The sequence below is a fragment of the Alexandromys fortis genome, unplaced genomic scaffold (genome assembly GCF_014885135.2).
Source record: "Alexandromys fortis isolate MF-2015 unplaced genomic scaffold, M_Fortis_MF-2015_v1.1 scaffold_118, whole genome shotgun sequence".
NCBI classification, from domain to species: Eukaryota; Metazoa; Chordata; class Mammalia; order Rodentia; family Cricetidae; genus Alexandromys; species Alexandromys fortis.
In genome coordinates, this window is record NW_026068010.1 from 5,160,522 (window position 1) to 5,180,958 (window position 20,437).

The 20,437-nt window shown below is 43.6% G+C and overlaps 2 protein-coding genes across 3 annotated transcripts in view; both read right to left on the reverse strand.

The window, feature by feature from the left end:
• Stard13 (StAR related lipid transfer domain containing 13) overlaps positions 1-20,437 on the reverse strand; it is a 386,353-nt gene that overhangs the window by 224,643 nt on the left and 141,273 nt on the right. The window lies entirely within an intron of this gene.
• On the reverse strand, positions 15,860-16,880 carry LOC126513472 (high mobility group protein B1-like). The gene has a single exon (XM_050161869.1). The coding sequence runs from the start codon at positions 16,797-16,799 to the stop codon at positions 16,155-16,157; it is 645 nt and encodes a 214-aa protein (XP_050017826.1). The 5' UTR covers positions 16,800-16,880; the 3' UTR covers positions 15,860-16,154.

Consider the following 20,437-nt stretch of genomic DNA (forward strand, 5'->3'; position numbering starts at 1 on the left):
ACTATTCACTTCTGTGTACCTTGTATGTATGTGACACCATGGTAGGCATGTAACCCAGTGACATCGTCTGTAACTCTGCCTTTCTCCCTGGGAGTCTAGAGATTAAAAGAAATATTGAAGACTAGGAGGGAACACATTTATCCTGTTTCCTCTTTACTGTTATTAGAAGGAAGCAACAGCTAAAACAACAGACAGCAAAGCCTGCGGGAGCCTAAGGCACAGTAAATAGTATTAAACATCCAAGATATTCTGGGTGCTTGGAGCCGTTCTGGGGACAACAAGAGAAATATTAAGGAACCTGTGTCATGAAAGGTCTTAAGAGAAGAATAAGAAAGTAATAACAAGAGCCATTCTGAACAGGAATTGGGTCAGGCTATGGACATGACAACAGGCCTAGCAGCCCCACAGGAGGAGTGTTCTATTCCAGCACTGACTGTCTTTCTATTGGTTACCAATCTCCAATAGGAGGGCCTTTGGGTCCACTTTCTATTGCTATATTGGTAACACAGGCTGGGGTCTATAAATGATTTTTTTTAACAGTCTCGTGGTTAGAAAGGCAAGGGGAGGAGGCTCTGTCTGTGGACCTTCTTGCTGACGAGGCTCTTTGCAGAGTCTCGAGCTGGCTGAAGGTATCACATGGTGAAAGGGTCCAGATGGTGAGAGTGAGGTAAACTGGTCTTTGTAGCAGGATTACTTTGGGGGTAACCCATTAGTCCTTGAACAACAAAGTTGTCATGACCTGGAGACCTCTTAAAAGGCCAGGGTGGCCCCAGCTCTTACTACCTTACAATAGGGATGGACTTGCGCGTGAATTTGGTGGCAATCTTTAAATCATAGCAGAAGCCCCCTGAAGGTTCTCTGCTAGGGATGTTATCAGGTCATCAATCCCATCCCAACACACACACGGACAGACACACTGACAGCTAGATACACACCCCCACACACGCAAAGACATACACACCGACAGTCAGATACCTACACGTGCAAAGAGACACACACAGACAAAGAGAGACAGACAGATAGACACACCAACAGATACACAGACACATACAAACAGACACATTGACAGACAGACACACACAGTCACCAAAGCAAATGGTAAGTGGGGATGCCAGGCACAGGATGCCCGATTTTACGGGGGTCTCCAGCAAATAAATAATTGCTCACTCTAAGTAAGCACACTTGTGTTTGTTTGTCTACTCTGAGCTTTGGCCCGGCAGTGCAAAGTGGAGGACACCTTTGCTTCCATTTAACTGCACAGGGCTCGGCAGGCTGCAGTCTCCAAGGACACCTTTGGAAGCGCCAGGACTTTAAAGCCGGAGCTCCGTTGTTTTCCTTTCTGTGGATACAGGCGCCTTTCTACTCACTTGATTTGGGAAGCTAAAACAAAAAATAAATTTAGTCCTTGGCATGAAGCACATTTCTCACTCCAATTTTCTTCTTTCAAATACCTTGAAAAAAAATCACCATTTTTGTTCTGTTCCAGTGCACTTGACATCACACACAGACACACACAGAGGCCTACTCCAAAAACTGGCTGCATGTACAACACAGTTTTCTCAGTGGGTAGGTATTCATCTCTTCCGGGCAGTTAATGGTCTGGAAACAAGTCCAACGGTTCAAAGCAAATGGACACAACTTGTGAACGTGATTTGACCTCCAGTGAGCTGTCACCTGTTCATCAGCTTTAGTCTTCTCGCGGAGAAGAAACCGAAGGCTCACATTGCTTTTTTAATGTGTGTATATGTCCATAAATGCATAATGTGCAATGTATGTGTTCTATTTAAGTTTTCCTATGAGAACAGACAGCAAAGACTTATCTTTTGATGTCCCTTGTCATTAATGGAGCAGAGAATCCCTATGTTTGGCACATAGGTGCCACTCAGTAAATATTTGTTAAATGATCCAAGAGGTAATGAAAGACTCATAATTTTAAATTTCTCCAAATATTTCCAGTTTGATATTGAAAAGATGAACCGCCATGATACGTGATGCCGTCCGTGCCCAGTCTCTCTGTTCTGGCTCAGCTGAGCTCTGCCAGATTGGAGCTGCCTCCTGAGTTGCTTCCAAGTGGCTGTTTCCTGAGAGTTCTGGTTCTCCCCTGTAAAACAGGGGTGATAATCTTCCCCGACCTCCCAGGACTGTTAGACTAGATAAGCGTATATTCCCAAGGTGCCTGGAGCAGTGCCTGGCACATGAGCTGTCAACCAAGCCGGCTCTTTTGTGTTAATCTAATGCTAACACCTGTGCTCACCACTTCAGATTGCCCTGGAAGGGGGAATGGGGTTGACTATTATGAGATGCCTTTTCTGGACTTTCAGTGACAATGCTATGTCATGGTCTGAATAACTGGGAATGATATTTTTTTGTGTGTTCGTTCATCGGGGATGCCTTTTCTGGACTTTCAGTGACAAAGCTATGTCATGGTCTGAATAACTGGGAATGATATTTTTTTGTGTGTTCGTTTATAGTGCAGTTAGTCTCAGAAAAGCAGCAAGAATTAAATACAGCACGGAAATTTGCTAATACCATTTTAGCTGAATTTGAATTTCGCCTGTTTACTTATTCTTAACTATATTTGGGAAGAAGGCCAGAACGGTGTGCAGCATGTAATTTATATCAGAAAGGTGACAAGACACTAGCGCATAGTAAAAACATTTAAATATTTTTAACTACTAACTATTCAATTATTGCTATATATTTAATAATATTTTAAAATCTAGCTGTGGTGGTTTGAATGAAAACAGCCCCTGTAGGCTCATAGGAAGTGCCACTATTAGGAGGTATGACCTTGGAGGAAGAGTGGGAGGGGCCTTTCTTCTTTCTGCCTGTGGATCCCTGTAGAACTCTCAGCTCTCTCTCCAGCACCATGTCTGCCTGTCTGCTGTCATGCTTCCCACCATGATGATCATGGACTGAATCTCTGAACTATAAGCCACCCCAATTAAATGCTTTCCTTTCTAAGAGTTGTGGTCATGGTGTCTCTTCATAGGAATAGAAACCCCGATTAAGACAGGAGGTGGTCCCAGGAGTAGGGTAATGCTGTGCTAGGCCTGACCATGCTTTTCTTTGGCAGAACGTGGACTTTGGACTAGAAAAACAGCTAAATGCTTCAAGCAGAACCTAATGGTCCATATTAGTAGGAACATGGAAGACAGTAGTGTTAAGAATGATTTGAACACTCAGAGCTTGGCTCAAGAAGTTTCAGATAAGAATATTATTATGTGGTCTAGAGATCATTCTTGCCATATTTTAGCAAAGAACGTGCTACTTTCTGCCCTCATCCAAACAATGTGCCAGAGGCTAAATTGAAGAATTATGGATTAACAGCTTTGACAGACATTCCAAACAACCTAGCACTATGTTGTGTGGCTGGCTATTAGTGGCCAGTCTTTTGCAAGCCTATAATGAAAAGGAGCAAGATGAACAAGGAAAAATATAAAATGTACAGTTGGAGGAGCAAAGGGGGGCACCAAGGAAGGATAAAAGATTAAAGAAAGCCTGGTGCTTAATAGAATAAAGGGAATGATGACCTCGGAGCAAGACCCCACCCAGCTAGGCTTCCAATTTATGAAAAGGAATGAAAGCAAAGCAGAGGACCACCTGTAATCCTGGGATTACAGAGACACACACCTGTAATCCCAGGACTCAAGAGGCAGTGCAGGCAGATCTCTGAGTTCAGGGCCAGCCTGGTCTACAGAGTGAATTCCAGGACAGCCAGACTTAGGCAGTGAAGGAAACCATTGACAGCAGAAAGCTGGTGAAGATGTAACTGAAGAAGAAGGTCAGTCCCAGCAAGGAGAAGAACTTGACAGCTTTGCCACATGGTGCTGGCTTTAGAGTAAAAGATAGGAGGAAGGGGCAAAAGATTTCCCTCTAAGATGAAAGAAAACCACTGAGGCCAGGCATGTGTCAGGCATGTCCCTGAATGGAGACCCAGAGAGGACATTCTGTCAAGCTGTGGAGGAGAAGCCTGGATTGCCTTGAGACCACAAGATGTTAGAGATGCCAGAGCCATGGGATACCTGCCTAGGAAAGCTGCTGACAGGGAGTGGAACCAGTCCAAGAGAAAGAAGTATCTTGCAATCAATAAAGCTGGAAGGAATTGGAGATATGAAGAGGATTTTGACATCAGACATGGAGATGCAGTTTGGAGTTTGTCCAGCTGGCTTTGGTTCAATATTTCCTCACTATGCTCCCTTTCCTTATTTTTGGAATGGTAATGCATATCTCATGCCATTATATGTGGGAAGTATGTGATCTTTTTCATTTTGTTTTATAGGGGTTAGAGTCATCAGATTGCCACGCGTTTCTGAGGAGACTTTGTATTTGGGACTTTTAAAAAGCGTTGAGATGGTTATAGGCTATGGCGACTTTTGAAGTTGCTAAATATATTTTGCATTATGATATGGCTACAAGCCTATGGTGGAATGTGGTGGTTTGAATGAAAATGGCTCTCAGGCTCAAAGCGGGTGGCACTGTTAGGAGGTATAGCCTTGTTAAAGTAGGTGTGGCATTGTTGGAAGAAGTGTGTCACTGAGAGTGAGTGGGTTTTGACATTTCAGAAGTTCAGCTGAGGCCCAGCGGCTCACTCTTCCTTCCTGCTGTCTGAGGATACAGATGTAGAACTCTCAGCCCATTTCCAGCACCATGTCTGCTTGGTCTGCCCCACCACGCTTCCAGCCATGATAATAGACTTAACCTCTGAACTCTAAGCTAGCCCCAATCACAGCAACAGACACCCGTGTTTGCTTATAATCTACTAGATCCACTGGTCTTCTCATTTTGTTGTCAGAGGCAGACCAAAATTTTCTTGAATGTCTTTCAGTTCTTGCTTGATATCTTAAACTATAATGAAAATAATTCCAAAGAAACAGTTTCATATAAATATCTGTCCAAAAATACAGGATAGCTTCACTCCATGCCTAGATGAACCGGTCATGAAATAGGTAACCACTTTTAGATGGCTTCTCACCAGGAGGGGTTCTGACGTCTCCCTTTCCCGAGCAATGGCAGTCCCCTGCTGTCTGAGCAAAGGGGTCTGCAGTGCTGTCAAAGTCTGTCTCAGAACCCCCTTGGGCACCTGACTGTGCCCGCATCCGAGTGTGCACTATGGAGAAAGAACGCTTCCTCCCTTCCCATATCTGCTGCGATTCCACACCTGCTAATTCTTCCACCCTTCCTGGAGAACTAACAAGAGTTCTCTTTGGGTCTGTGTTTCCAACATTGCTAATTTCAGACTGGAATTGTTAAGGATGGCGTGCAAATGCTTTGTGATCTCTTTGAAAGGTTTGATACTTCCAACGTTCTTTTCCATCACAAAGTCTGAGGTGAAGAAAATGTCAATATTTGGTAGAGAAGCAAAATGTTACATCCATAGTTGCACTTGATGATCTATGGGATTTTTTATCTTGAAGGAAACTAAACACTAATAGAAATCTAAGGTGCATGCATGTGTTGTCTTCACCTTTTGGATGGTTGAGCATTGAATATAAAATGTGCCAGATTTTTCTGAGACAGTGACTTTTATTTTATGTTTCTTTGAGTTTGAATTGGAATTTGAACAGAAATAAACCTTTTGGGACTACAACAGCCCAATTTTCAGCTTGTAAACAGAAAATATCAGCAAACATACAAATTTAAGTTAAAAATGGGACCTGCACAGCAAACATAGATTTGAAACCATACAATTTCTCTTTGCAAAGGAGGGAACAATGGAAGGATAATGACTTTAAGGGACTAACCTGACATCATAGCTCCCAGTGCCAGTCAAGAATGGGAACTCGGGCCAGGGACCATTCTCCCTCAGCATTTGATGAGGCATTGCAAGCTGTCTTCTCCCAGAAACCTCTTTCTTTTAATATAAACCATCGGATAAATCACTCAAAACAAAAGCCACTGAGTGATTCTACAAAAGCTTAGGCAGGGGGTAAAGTATCAGGTGACAATCGGGGAAACCTCTAAGTCTGGTGTCAGAAACACCACCAAGAGTTCATTCCAAATGGACATTCATCAACAGTCAGAGACTGAGCATGCAGAGAGTCATAGCAAGAGTCTAGATGTGACTGTGGCTAATATACCCACGCATCCCCTTTAAGGCCACCTACATATGCGCATGAATGAATCATTACTAATTCCCACTCTTGTTAACCCAGGGGGCAGGCTATCATTGAACTACAGTCACTAAGTAATGCTTTGCACTAAAATTTCTGATTGACTCATGGCTTTGAAGTTATTTCATAATTCAGAATAAAAATGATAGCAAGATGGCAATCTCATACGCCTTCTAAGTGACTTTCTCTTGTCTGAACCATTATTGTTAAAAATAAAAAAGCATAAACTAACCCTTTGTTAGGATGCAATGACTCAACAGAGTCTTAGTGTAATCCTTTCAAATGGAACCATCTATGTTAATCAGAGTTTCCATTAAACTCGTGTACAGAGGACACATGGTGACAGCAGAACGCAACCCATATGACTCCATGACCTAATGATAACGTGTGGGAGAAAGTTCTAGAACTAAAAATAAATCACAGGGCTCAAAGGGCTAGAGGCAAAGATACGAAGAGTCAAAGACAGACAAAAGTGCACAGGCAATCTTCCCAAGTTTCCCCGGACTGTTCTAGAACAGACAGACAAAACTGCTCGAGCAATCTTCCCGAGTTACCCCAGACTGTTCAATAGCCAAAGGACACAATTCAGAGATGCCGTAAAGCCACGAGCTCTTCCTTGGAAGACCTCGCAAGGGCTCGGGAGCTTTTTTCTCTCACTGCTGCTGCCTAAGTGATGCCTCTGACGGCAGCGAGACCAGCCGGACCCAGCGCTGCCCCGGGTGCACCCTGCATTCCTATGAACACTCTTCCTGACCTTCTTTCAGACCCACTTTCTCTCATCCCCCTCATTTCAGTCGTGGAACAGCTCCTAGCTAAACTCAGGAATAGAAACATTCATAGGATTGCCCCACAAGTAATTCCTTTCATCCCTGTCTGGCTGAAAAATGGCAATATTCTAAGGCTTCGCAGAAGTACCACGATTCTAACTCCAAGGGCAATGGCGGGCAGTTGCAGGCCTTTGCAGCTCCCTCTGTCTCCTCTGACGAAACCTGAGCATGGGAGTATTCACAGTTGCATCTGGAATTCTTCAGTTCTGGACTTTGAGACTGACGACTTGAAAGAAAACTTAATTTATCTCTCTCTCTCTCTCTCTCTCTCTCTCTCTCTCTCTCTCTCTCTCTTTCTGTGTGTGTGTTACAGTTTAACTCATTTATGTAAAATGTAGAATGTGCTTCTATCATCTGTGGCACACAATTTCACGTTCCAGCATCAACATGGACTTAACCTACTTAGTCAGAGCCTTGCTCTATACCCCAGCTACCCTGGAACTTACTATGAAGAGCCTCCTTGCTGCCTTTGGTATCAAAAGGCACGTGCCCCCATGCCCATCTATCACATGCATTTTCTTTATGCACTGTGCTCTATTAGATAAGAGACTATTTAACATGCAGTCTGAGGCAGAGACAAGAAAGGGTCAGGAAGTAGGCAAGGAAAGCCTGATGCCACAATGCTGTCATAGAGACGGGGACTAAATTCTAAAGAATGAAAAGATTAGTGGCAAGCACAAGTTGAAGCCAGGGTAAAGGAGTTGGGGGCAAAGAGGGACCAAGGGTTTTTCAGGTGGATGGTGAATAGGCAGGGTTCAGGTTGGTGGAAGAGTAGCAAGTTCAGGATGAAGCGACGTGCACTGTGGCTGGAGCATAAAGTGCACTAACGAGGATTCTAGCACACTAATGTTAGAAAATCACAGATGAAAGAACAGTAAGGCTTCATAACGCAAGAGAGGGAGGAGAGTGAGACTTCAGAAACGGGTTTGAAATATGAAAGAAAGGCCATCTATTTTGTGTTAGTTACTTTTCTGCAGCTATGATAAAACACCTTGATGGAAAGCAACTTATAGAAGAGAGATTTTATTTGGCTTGTGGTTCCTTCCAGAGGGCCGAGTCTACCATGGTGGGCAAGCATGCAAACACCTCAACTGGAAGCAGGAAGCAGAAAGCAAACTGCAAGAGGGAGGAGACTTTAAAGAAGTCCTCAGAGCCCACCTCCAGTGACACATCCTTCAGCAAGGCCGCACCTCCTGAACCTCCAGAAGTAACAGCAGCTGGAGACCAAGCACTAAAATGCCTCAGACTAGGGGACATTTCTCATTCAAATTGCCACCCATTGGTGATACAAATGCCATTCCGTTGATTTCCTTATCTTATGGGTAGCTAACGTTAGCTATTATTATTACTAGTGGAATGAAATAACCTATTTTTACTTGCTGCTAATTTTATTTCCGGATGTTTAGATTCCAGGCACCACTTCCTTTACAGGGGTCTCACAATTCTTCATGGCATTCATACTCCTTAAAGGTCTCCCATCCACTCCAACTTGACTACTCTCTGCAGGCTTTGTTTCTTTAATCTGTCTGTAACCCACTCCCCTCTGTTCCTTTATTATTCCCGTGCATCATTCAGATTCCATCCAATTGAGTCCACATTTTGTACCTGAAGCTTTACGCCCATAGAGCATTCTGCCTGTTTAGAGCCCAGGGGGTCCAGGTGGGTTTAGACTCACGTGTTGAAGAAACATTAAAACTACAAGACACCCACTGTGCTGTACTGCAGGGCCTCTGCTTGTCTCACAGGCAGGCCACAAGAGCCGCTGGAAGCTGTGTTCACCCTGGAACACTACACACGGAAGGAACATGGGGAAGAATGATACTGATGGCCAATTTTAATTGACCCACTAAGACAACACAGGCTGCCGCTCAAACTCCAATGTGTGGTTCTACTTAACGTGTCACCTGGGAGATAAATTCCCCTCTGGGAGAAAGCTAGCTGGCCATCCCAGCTCTAAAGCAAAGACAATGAAAATCTCAAGCCCTGTGTCTCGCACTGAGTTCTGATCATAGATCATACACTTTTTAATCTGCCAAGTAATGCTATCAGCCACATGGCCGCCTTCCCACTTACTCTCTTGTCTGTCACTTTTTCAATTAGAGGAAGCAAATATTCTACTGTTTTTTTTCTAATGTATTTTTTTTTTTAGATTTTACACAAGAATATATTACATGTTGATACTCGCCCTTCTTCTTTTCAACCCTACTCCTCCATTAATCCCCCTTGTCCCCTAGACATTTTCACTTCTGCCTTCATGTCATCTATATGTATAGGATTTTGTTATAAAACCTAGGAAACACCAACAAGAGAAAAAATACGCCATCTTCCTGAGACTTGATTCTCTATGAATCCCCAGCTGCATTCATATTCCTACAAGTGGCATAACTTTGTTCTTTCTTTATGGATGAAATTTTCATTTATTTACCTATTCCTCTCTTGTTGAACACCAGCTTGGTTCCATAATTTACCCATGATATATATTGCAGTAAATACTGACGTGCAAGCACCTCTGTTGTATGTTGGTCTGGAGCCCTGTGGGTAAATACCCAGGCACTACTGGGTCGCATGGATCATCCACTTTTAGATTTTTAAGCAGTCTCCACACTGACCTCCACATAGTGGCTGGACTAGTTTACATCACCACCTCAGAGTCTCCCCTGCAGCCCCTGCCCAGCACCTGTTGTGACTTGTTTCTCAGTGACTGCCATTCTGACTGGGGTGTAACCTCAATGTCGTTTTGATGTCTATTTCTTTGATGGCTACTGAGATTGAATATGTCTTCATATATTTATTTGTTATTCATAAACCTATCTATTGATTGCAATGCTAACCTCTACAATGCACATATTGCAAAACAGAGAGTATGACATTTCTAGGAGCTAGACGACAGAATGAGAGTTTCAAAATGTCACTCTCTAGAGTCTGTTAAAACACCATGATCATTAATTCCTCGTATCTGTGGTTACCTGTGCTGGTTCCACACAAGACTGGCTCTATAGGAAAGAAAGTTAGTTTGCCTAACTAAGACAGTGATAACATCGTGTCTTGCACGATGACGTCTGGTCATAGATTGTATATCATGTTTTCAGTTGTATATACACAGCTGTACATATGTGATGTGCTCACCAGCCTACAAAGGATAGCTTGGAATTCATGGTCACACAGGCAGCCTGTTTAAATCCAGTGGGTCACACACACACACACATACACAAACACACACACACACACACAAACCAAACAGACATGAATGTGATGAAGGTTTGTGGGGAGGAGAGAGGACGGAGGTGGTAGAGAGATTAGAGAGGGTGGACGGAGACAGTGGACAGTATGCTTTTTGTGCATGTTCAAAATCAAGAACAAATTTAACTTATAAAAATACTATACAAAAAATGAAGAAGACATTAGAATAGGGGAAAAGTGCATGCTCATGGACTGGACAAATTAAGGCTGTGAAAATGGCTACTCTACAAAAGAGGATCTACACATTCATTGCAAAGCCATAAAAATCCCGTGCAATTCTTAGCATAAGTGGAAAAAACAAATCATTCTCTCTCTCTTTTAGCCTGCTGAAAAATCGACTCCAAATGAAACAAATGCCTTAATGTAAGATCTGAGACTCTTAAATAAAAAAGTAGGGAATATACCTCAAGATATAGGGATGAGCAAGGACTCTCTGGACACGACTCCAGTCATTCAGAAACAAGGCAGCCTTGGTTAGGTATACATACGATAAAGGGTTAACATCTGGAATATACAAAGAACTCAAAGAAGTAAACAACAGGAATTCAGTTTTGCTTTGTTTTATTTTTAAAGCAGGAGCTCTGCTGTTGGCAAAGCTACAAACTGGGGAGGGTGGTGTTAACTCATAGCAAAGGTTACCACTCAAAATGGTTTGTTAAATCCTGACCCATCATCATTAATCTTAGTGCTGCTTAGGGGTGTGCTAAGTCCATAGGTCCAAGAAAGCAAATGCTTTTCAATCAATAACTGCAAAGGACTTAAATATACCAGTAAATCACACACACACACACACACACACACACACACACACACAGAGAGAGAGAGAGAGAGAGAGAGAGAGAGAGAGAGAGAGAGAGATGGAGAACCCTATATTCTTGTAATTCCAATAGTGATTAGGCATAAAAATAGATGTGAGGATATTCTACTTGAACCAGTGGCACTGACCTGTTATCCAAGCACATGGGAAGCCGAGACAGGAGGGGCAGGAGTTCAAAGCCATCCTCAGTTCCTGGGGACATAGTGAATGCAAGGCCAAACAAACAGCAGAAGGGCTCAACATGAGAAGTGCACCTCTCCCTATCTCTTTAATCTTCCCCATTCACCTCTACCCACCTCCCTAGGAGTCTGCGTGCTGGACAAGAGAGATGGGCAAATGCGTCCAGAGCTCAGTGGGAAGACTGGGGAAGGTGAATGACAGCACAGGGCAGATGTGTTAGCTGCTTTCCTCGTCACCATGGCGAAACAGATGGCAGAGACAACTTAAAAGGAGGAATTACGTATTTGAGCTCATGGTTTCAGATCAGCTGGTCTGTTACATTGAGGATGGTAGAGCAAAGCGGCTCACATTATGGTGCCTGGGAGTTACAGAACAGGCGAGAGGAAGGAACCAAGATTCAGTACCTCTAAGAAAAAGACACCAGCCAGTGACTTGCATCTCTCAGCTTGGACCTTCTAAAATTTTATTCCCTGGGGACTCTCCATGTTGGTGTGTAGCCAAGGCCCCCATAGCTCTTTCATTCTGGTCCCTGTAGACTTACTTTTGTCCAGAAGCAGCCTGCCTATAGAAGCCCCTCTAGAGGGGCTCCCTCTCTCCCTCCCTCCACTTCCTGAGCACTCCGCCTGGCCTCCCTAGCTCTCTTCCTCCTTCCACTCTCAGCCTTTCTTTCTAGCCCATACCCATATCCATATCCATTACCTGCTTCCTAGGGACCCCACAGCCACTACACTTGCCCAGCAGCCAGAGTGGGCAACAGCAACCAAAGAATGGAGTGCCCACCCAACAAAGACAAGAGCAGATACCTACACCAAGAGGCACCTCAAACATCATAACTCCAGATACCTAGATCCCAATGCAAAAACACAGCCAAGACAATATGCTTCCTCCAGAAGTCAGTAGTCCCATCGCAAAAGCCCTGAGAGATGCAGTTTAGCTGTTTGAAGCCAGCAATCGTGAATATGTTTAAAGACCTTAAAGAGGATATGAACCAAGACCTCAATGAAGACTGGGAAAAACATTCAAGATATAAAAGTAGGATAGATTCTCTAGAGAAAATCCGGACTGAAACAAAACTGGAAATGAAAAACTTAGGATGTCAAATAAAGGCATCAGTGATAAGTCTCACCAACAGATCACAAGTCATGGGAGAGAGAATTTCAGGTCTTGAAGACAGGTAGAAGAAACGGATAGCTCAGTCAAAGACTAAGTTAAATCACCCTCCTGTGCCAACACATAGGCCTGCTGGGATCTCGGTTTGGAGTTGGGGCATGGGTGGAGGCACTTGGCAGCAGATGTCTTGATCTCAACAGTTGGGAATCTCAGCTGAAACTGACTGGAATAGTTGTGTTCCATTTGGGCTTTGTGGATAACAGAAACAGCCACTATGCTCCCTCTTGGTGCTAGGCCCTCTTCTGGGTGCTGGGGTTAAAAATCCAAAAGAAAAATACCAAACACACCAAAACAATGAAGAAAACACGGTGGTTGACTTCAAGGACATTGGAGAGGGTGAACTCCCTGCTCCTCCCTGCTCTGCTCAAGTGGGCTTTGTGCACCCGAATGAGTGCTGGGGTGTGAGGCTAGGAAAGGAAAGAGGACATGTGTGACAGCCTACGGGAGCCCTTTTATAAAGCGGCGGATGTCACCGAGTCTCTAATCCCTAACCGTGGGAAACGATGGTCAGAGTCATCAGGAAATAGGTGGGATGGCCGCATTCAAGAAGCTGCAGAGGCTGTCTGACATCTGTCAAAGGACCAGTGCTGGAAACCAAGGCTGAAGCTGGGCAGTAAGGGTACAACCGCCCGGAAAAGCCATCCTGTGCAGCTTGTTCCCCCCTGGCCGCAGAGGCCTGGTGCTGGAGCAGGTTTGCAGAGGTAGGGTCAGTGCTGCAGCTGTGGGGTGGTGTGACCACAGGGCTGTGTGACCTGCAGAAGATCTGCAGATATACAAGACCTCCCAGCTGCTGTGGCATTCCTTAAGTCCTACAGAGATGAGCCCAGGCTGAGCTGCCCCAGTGATGGAAGCTGTTTAGGAAGATCCAGAGACAAGTGGTGAGGCTTTTGCTTTCCTCCTGGGTTATTTTATTTAAGCTCGGCCTGTCTCCGGAGCACAGCTAAGTTCTATCTTTTTACGGACCTCATGGCATCTGTAGGCTCTCCACTTACACAGGGCTGTGGAAGTCACTAAGAATGCACTGCCCTGCATTGTTAATACCCCTTGTGGACACACCCTACTCTGACTTGCCCAAGCACACGGACCTGAAATAACCTACTTGGTACTCTGCCCTGCAGCCTGGCAGGCTGAGATCTGCCCTTGAGTCAGAGATCAGTCCTCACATCAGTACCCTATGGCAGACAGGAACATGTCACTTTTGTTGCTGTGGCCTATGGGACCACACAGCCTCTGTCTTTGCACACCACATTAGCCCTCCTAAGGAAACCTGACCCATGCAGCATTCGCAGCTGCTAGCTGAGAAAGATGAAGCGGTACAGAGAGCGAGGAGAACGGTTCCGTGTCTCCCGAGAGTGTGGCGGTGGAAGAATATGGCAGAGAGGGCTGGCAAGTGTTCAGGTGACAGTGGCAAGGAGATGGCTAAGCCAGTACTTCTAACCACCATATCTCCCTGGTTCCGGTTTGTTTGCTAACTTTGGCTAGTAGACTCTAATAAAAGGGGGTTTCAAGTATTTTCCCCATCATAAACTATAGAGAACCTGAAAAGGATAAATTCAGTGAAGTCACTCGAGAAAGGGAATTGTTCTCTGACGTTCAAACTGTATGTGCATAGTTAATCACACGTCATTAATAAAACATAGAACTCACTGCCACTGAATCTGTATTTGTGATTATTTACTTTAATAATGATCTCAGTTGCAATTAAAATGAATCGACTGTATTAGTCGCAGTTAATTATTTTCATTCATTGGCTTTAAGCATGTGGGTCTGACTTGGGTGTTTAGGAAGCAAAGTCATCCTCTAAGTTCTTTCTTTGTTTGTTTTGTTGTTGTTTTACCCCAGTACCTTCTCAAGTCTGTAAGGCTCACGAAACTCTTATGTCCACCTCTATCGATATGACTTACTTCTTAGTACAATTTTAAAATATCAGTTGAAGAAATAGAAGAGTGAGTCTCCCTTCTTCCTCACAAAGATAAAATAAAGATGTGTAAGTTGAGTTCAGCAGTAGACAGTTTGCGAATTTTTTTTTTCGAGACAGGGTTTCTCTGTAGTTTTGGTGCCCGCCCCGGAACTAGCTCTTGTAGACCAGGCTGGCCTTGAACTCCCAGAGATCTGCCTGCCTCTGCCTCCCGAGTGCTGGGATTAAAGGCGTGTGCCACCACCGCCCAGCTAGTTTGCGAAATTTTAAACAGAAGGAAATAGAGGAAACCAGGCCTGGAGAAGACAAACCACTCAGAGAATTCAACAGCACGCAAGTCTGTCTTTATGTCACTACAAGGAGAGTATGGAAGCTGTTGTAGACATTAGTTTGATACCTTTTTTGAGCATCATAGCTACTGAACTTCAATTTATTCCTGAGGTCAGAACCGAAAGGTGTCCCTCAGAATGCGACTGCTTCCCAGATGTTATGTAGCTGTTTCCTCTGAATCAGGAGGGAATAGGCAGTCTTATAAGAGCAAGGAAGTTGAGAAAACCTGCAGGAGGACCAGGAAGTAGGGGAAGTTAGATTTGCAGACCCACCCCATGGTCATAAAAGCAGTAATAGTAGCTAGGGACAGCTCACTCCAATAAACTCCCCGGTTCACCAATATAAATGTGTGTGGGATCATTTCTTCGGTTTGCCCTGGGGAAAATAGGTATCTGTTCATGATTTCCACAAGGAAAAGTGACAGAACACCAGCATTATCATCAAAGAATGACAAGATCAATTCTGTAAGATGCCTTCATTGACCCTGAGGTTCCGGGGAGCTTGACGCTTGTCTCCCGAGGCCCTTGACCACCTGACTCAGTCAGAACAAGTTGTCAGGGACCCGGGCTGTTACTTTATGGCTTTTTGAAGCATAAGCCTCATTCTTGGGAAACACACTGTTCGTCTAGCCTCTTTATAAATGTATAACTCATTGCAGAGCAGAAACAAGGGCAGGAAAATGAACCAGTGAGCATCTGTCAGGAGCACTGGAAGGGGAACTCAAAGTCCGCATTCGCAGCGTCAGGAATGTGAGGCACACGGAAAGGAATTGTCAATCCTGACCAAGGAGAGGGGAAGCTTTCACTTTGCATTCTCTGGAGAACAAGACAGGCTTAAGCCTCCAGGTTTTAGCTCTGGCAGCTAAGCGAATTGAAGGCCCGTCTCCAGCTAAGAAGAAAGTACTTTTCATCTCAGACACTAAGCCAGAAGGAAAACAACATTAGAGAAACCTCTATGCTCTCTTCCTATCTCTGGATGGGTTTGCACACTGGACTTCTGTACATCGGCTACTGCTTCAGTAGTTCACTTCCACGATGCTAGTCAGGCAGGCCGAACTTAGTTTTTTTTTTTTTTTTTTTTATAAAAAAATTGTATTTACTTAGAAGCATTCAGAATGTCAACAAAACAGCTGCATTTTTTTTTGCAATTACAGAGTGGTATTCAGTTAACAGAACAACAATTATCTTTGTATAAGCTGCATCAGAGACAACTGAAGATGAAAAAAACAAAACAAAACAAAAAACAAAAAAAAAACTACTGTCCCCATATATAACTAATTTGTGCTGTGCACCAACAAGAACCTGCTTTAAATTTCTATGCCAATTTACAACCCCCAGACTGTACCAGGCAAGGTTAGTGGCTATTGAAAATATCACTAGGACAGGGCTATCTAAAGACACATTCGGTAGTGTGTTAACTATACAAAAAAAGACACTGTACAGTTTAAAAACAAATCTTACACAGCCTTACATTTCAATTTTTTTCTTTAAAAGGAGTGAGTTGTGTACAGGGGGGTTAAATGCTTTATAGATAAGAAAAAAAACTGCGCTAGAACCAACTTATTCATCATCATCATCTTCTTCCTCATCTTCCTCTTCCTCTTCTTCCTCCTCTTCATCCTCTTCGTCTTCCTCATCATCTTCCTCTTCCTTCTTTTTCTTGCTCTTTTCCGCCTTGACCACCCCCTTTTTTGCTGCATCGGGTTTTCCTTTAGCTCTGTAAGCAGCAATATCCTTTTTGTACTTCTCTTTCAGCTTGGCAGCCTTCTTTTCATAGGGCTGCTTGTCATCTGCAGCAGTGTTCTTCCACATCTCTCCCAGTTTCTTTGCAACATCACCCATGGATAAGCCAGGGTGTTCTCCTTTGATTTTGGGGTGATACTCAGAACAGAACAAGAAGAAGGCCGAAGGAGGCCTCTTGGGTGCATTGGGGTCCTTGAACTTCTTTTTGGTCTCCCCTTTGGGGGGGATGTAGGTTTTCATTTCTCTTTCATAACGAGCCTTGTCAGCCTTGGCCATGTCTTCAAATTTCCCCTTTTCTTTAGCAGACATGGTCTTCCACCTTTCTGAGCATTTCTTGGAGAAATCTGAGAAGTTGACAGAAGCATCCGGGTGCTTCTTCTTGTGTTCCTCCCGGCAGGTTTGCACAAAGAATGCATACGAGGACATTTTGCCTCTCGGCTTCTTAGGATCTCCTTTGCCCATGTTTAGTTGATTTTCGTACGCGAGGCACAGAGTCGCCCAGTGCCCGTCCGGCTCTCGCTTGCCCCGGCGCTGTCTCTATGGAGCTCAATGTACTCGAACTTAGGTGTTCTTAACCGTCGTGCAGCTTACTCTGTGTGTGTATGTGCGTGTGTGTGCGCGCGTGTGTGCTGTGTGCATGTGTGTATGTTTCTGAGGCAGAAAGAATTTCCCCTTTTTTTCTTCTAGAAAGCATCAGTCTGTATTATAATTAAAATATAAGATGTCTTCACTAAATTATTAAGAAAATCAGTATGCTTTATATTAAAAATGAATGACTATATCTTATAAAACGGAACAACATCTAGATAAAGTATATTTTTATTGTGTGCTCTGGGTAAGGAAAAGGCAGAGCACACTGACAATTAGTTAAGTAAAAACCACAACTTTAAATCCTCAACGATAAGACTGCCGGGTAGCATGAGTTTGTTCGTGTAGTGTTTATGATATTTACCCAAATCATCGCTGACTGGGATCTGTGCAACTTACTTTTTAAGTCAACTCAGTGTTTTCTTTTAGAAGCAGAAGCATGAGAGAAGTGGATGGAGAAGCCAAACTGCTCGTAATCATACAGACACGCCTATAGGTCAGTAGTAAGATCTCCTATGCCAGATATTCGCTCCCAAGCAAAAGAGCCTGCAGAATGGACGCACATCTAATTTGCATGTGATGAATGCTGTATCCATTTGGCTGTATTCTAGTTAGTCTGATGAGGGGGAACGAGTGCTGTCAGAGAGCTTTGCCCTTATTTAACCACACACCCATATTCCAGCTAATTAAGAAGAAAACTGCTTCACAATACCACCACACATGCATTGGCAGGAAGACTTTCTTGAGTACAGATTCAGAATCTAATCTTCCAAGCCTCACGTGGGCTCCCAACTATCTTCCATTTACTGGCTTTAAGACTATGGGCTAGAGTCCCGGGGAAATGGAATGTAGAAACTGTGCTTTGTTTAATTATTCCAAAGCCCTTTGTCTCTTACTTGTAAGGTACAATGTGGGAAGGCTTCTGGCTCATGCCTAAGAGCTTTTATAACAATGTCGGGATCCTCTGGAACAAAGACACATTTGTTGGGTTCTAGAGGCAGACGCTGGCCAGGCTTGGCAGAGGTGAACCGCAAGTGTTTGCACTTGAGCACAGAGAAGAGCTGTCTGGAAAATTGACTTGCCAATGCGTAGCTACAAAGACAAGCTACTACTGCAAAGCACAAAGCACCGCTCGCCCGGTGCATTAGAAACAAACTCAAATCAAGAGCTGTATGGGTCTGTGAAAGGGGCAGCCTTAGGTAGCACATCTCTAGAAAGCAGGGGTGTTTTAACGCCCAGGTTAGATGACCCAATCAGAAGATGAAGAAAGGGATTCCTAAAAAATGCAGGAAGGTGATTACAGTGGCAACATGGCATAGTGGGCAAAACACAGGGGCATCCAATCTGAGGGCAGCTTCTTTCTGCCTAGTTTTTGGGCAACTTGGTAAAGCGCTCAACCTCCAATTACTCTCAACGAGTGGGAAGAAAGCATCTGCCTGATTATGTTTTTGAGCATGTCTTGTCAACTAAAATTCTATGTAACAGAGAACAGTAATACACGCACAATACAATAGTCATCACAGTTACAATGTCAGCTGACATTAAATACTCATCTGTGCCAGACACTAAGGGAGGCTTAATACGAAACCACTCACTGTGTGTCATAGCAGCATCAACTCCAGTTTACAAAACAGGATATTGTGCAGTTTGGATCGAGTATCCTGGCCCAGGTCTACCTGACATGGCTTCCCTGTCATAAGCATAGGAGATAACAATTCACCCAGTGGTGAGTTCTGTGTGGGTGGGAGAGTAGGACCAGGAGGTCACGGCCAGCCTGAGGCACCTAGTAAGACCTTATTTCAGGACAACATAGATCCTGATGAGATGGACTCTTAGTACAATCTGGACATTTCAGTCACTTATCAAATAAATAACAAAGATTTTAAAGGCAATTTGAATCCGGTTTAGATGAATATACTCATTTACAACACTACTTATTGGTTATTCCTATACATAAACTTAGGCAGAACATACTAAGACAAAAATTGCATTTTTAAAATCTTGGGTTTATTTGCTTCGAATTTATAAGCCATTTTATAAACCATTTATAAACCATTTTCATAGTAAAACTAGAGTGGAGTTTTGAACAGACAAATTACATATGTTCTGTTTCAATAATGTCCGTTGTGGGCAGTGGTTTGATTCTGAGGTGTCCCCATGGGCTCATGTGTTTGCATACTTGATTGCCAGATGGTGACACTGTTTTGGGAGGCTGTGAAGCCTGACTGGTAGGCATGGGTCCCTGGTCTCCAGTCTTTGGAGGTTGTGCCCTTACTCAGCTTCCAGCTCTGGTCTCCTGCTCCTTATTCTGCTAAGATGAGAGCAAGCCATGCTGCAAGTTTCTGCTACCATGCAGCTAGGTGTGTGGTTGACTCACCCTCCCTGCCGTGATGAACTCAGCTCCTGAACCAGGTGCCATAAAGGAGGGCTCACCAGTGCCTGTAACTCCAGCTCCAGATGCTCTATATCTGGCCCCTATGGGCATTTGCACACATATGTACATACATCCACATCCCTTTACACATATACATATAGTTAAAACAAATTCTAAGAAATTTAAAATAAAATAAAAATGTAAGCATATTCTTCTAAATAAGGATCTAGTGGTTTGCATCATTGTGGACTATCATAGCCAAGATAACAGGCTGGTATGATAGGAATGAGGTGTGTGTGCGTGCATGTGTGTATCTGTGTCTATGTACGTGTGTACATGTGTAGACTTCAGAATGATTGCCTAGGAATTATGGTATTTCGAAACGAATCACTTTTAGGATAATTCTGGCAGAAGTCAAGGGCTAAGGGAATGCCTGGCAGATAAGAAGTATGCAAATGGTGCTGAAAACTTTGAGATTATGGATGCACATGCTAATATTAAAATAGTATCGACACAACAAACTTTACATTTAATTACTGTAGATGCTATAACACTCTTTTTGAAAAGAAAGATAATAATCTATAAATAAATATTTTATGATTCTCATGTCACTAATGCAGCAGACCCCAGACATGAATTCCAGAATGTGTCCTAACATGGCATCATCACATAGCGCCACCACCATGTAAGAAGCCTAAGGTTACGCTCCTTCAGTAGAGTACAGTCCATCTGGGTACCAAGCCATAGGAATCCCACTATTATTTTTAATCTTACATCACTATAAAACTCAGACATATCAAGCTTCCACTTGCTGTATGTATAAAAGAATCAATTCCAGATTCATTGAATTCTTATCAAGGTTTTATTGTTTCTGTTGCCTTGTATTTTCTTTCTCTATGTGCTGTGAACAGGACTGTTTGGTTACAGGTTCTGCTCCAGTCCTCTTGAGGCGTGCACAAACCTCCATCTTTATTTAGTTTAATAACTGGTGTGAATGATGTCCAGTGGTTCACAGACGAGGCTGAAATAGATGGTGATGATCCAAGCTCATCATGGACACTGAAGAGAGTATCCCCCCTCTGTGGCTCCCAGAATACAGATGAAAACACCCGGGAACCACAGAGCATGCTGTGGTAAG

Bases quoted from the DNA above. Each gene is read 5' to 3' on its own strand.
- LOC126513472 (XM_050161869.1), bottom strand. From the start codon at position 16,799: ATGGGCAAAGGAGATCCTAAGAAGCCGAGAGGCAAAATGTCCTCGTAT.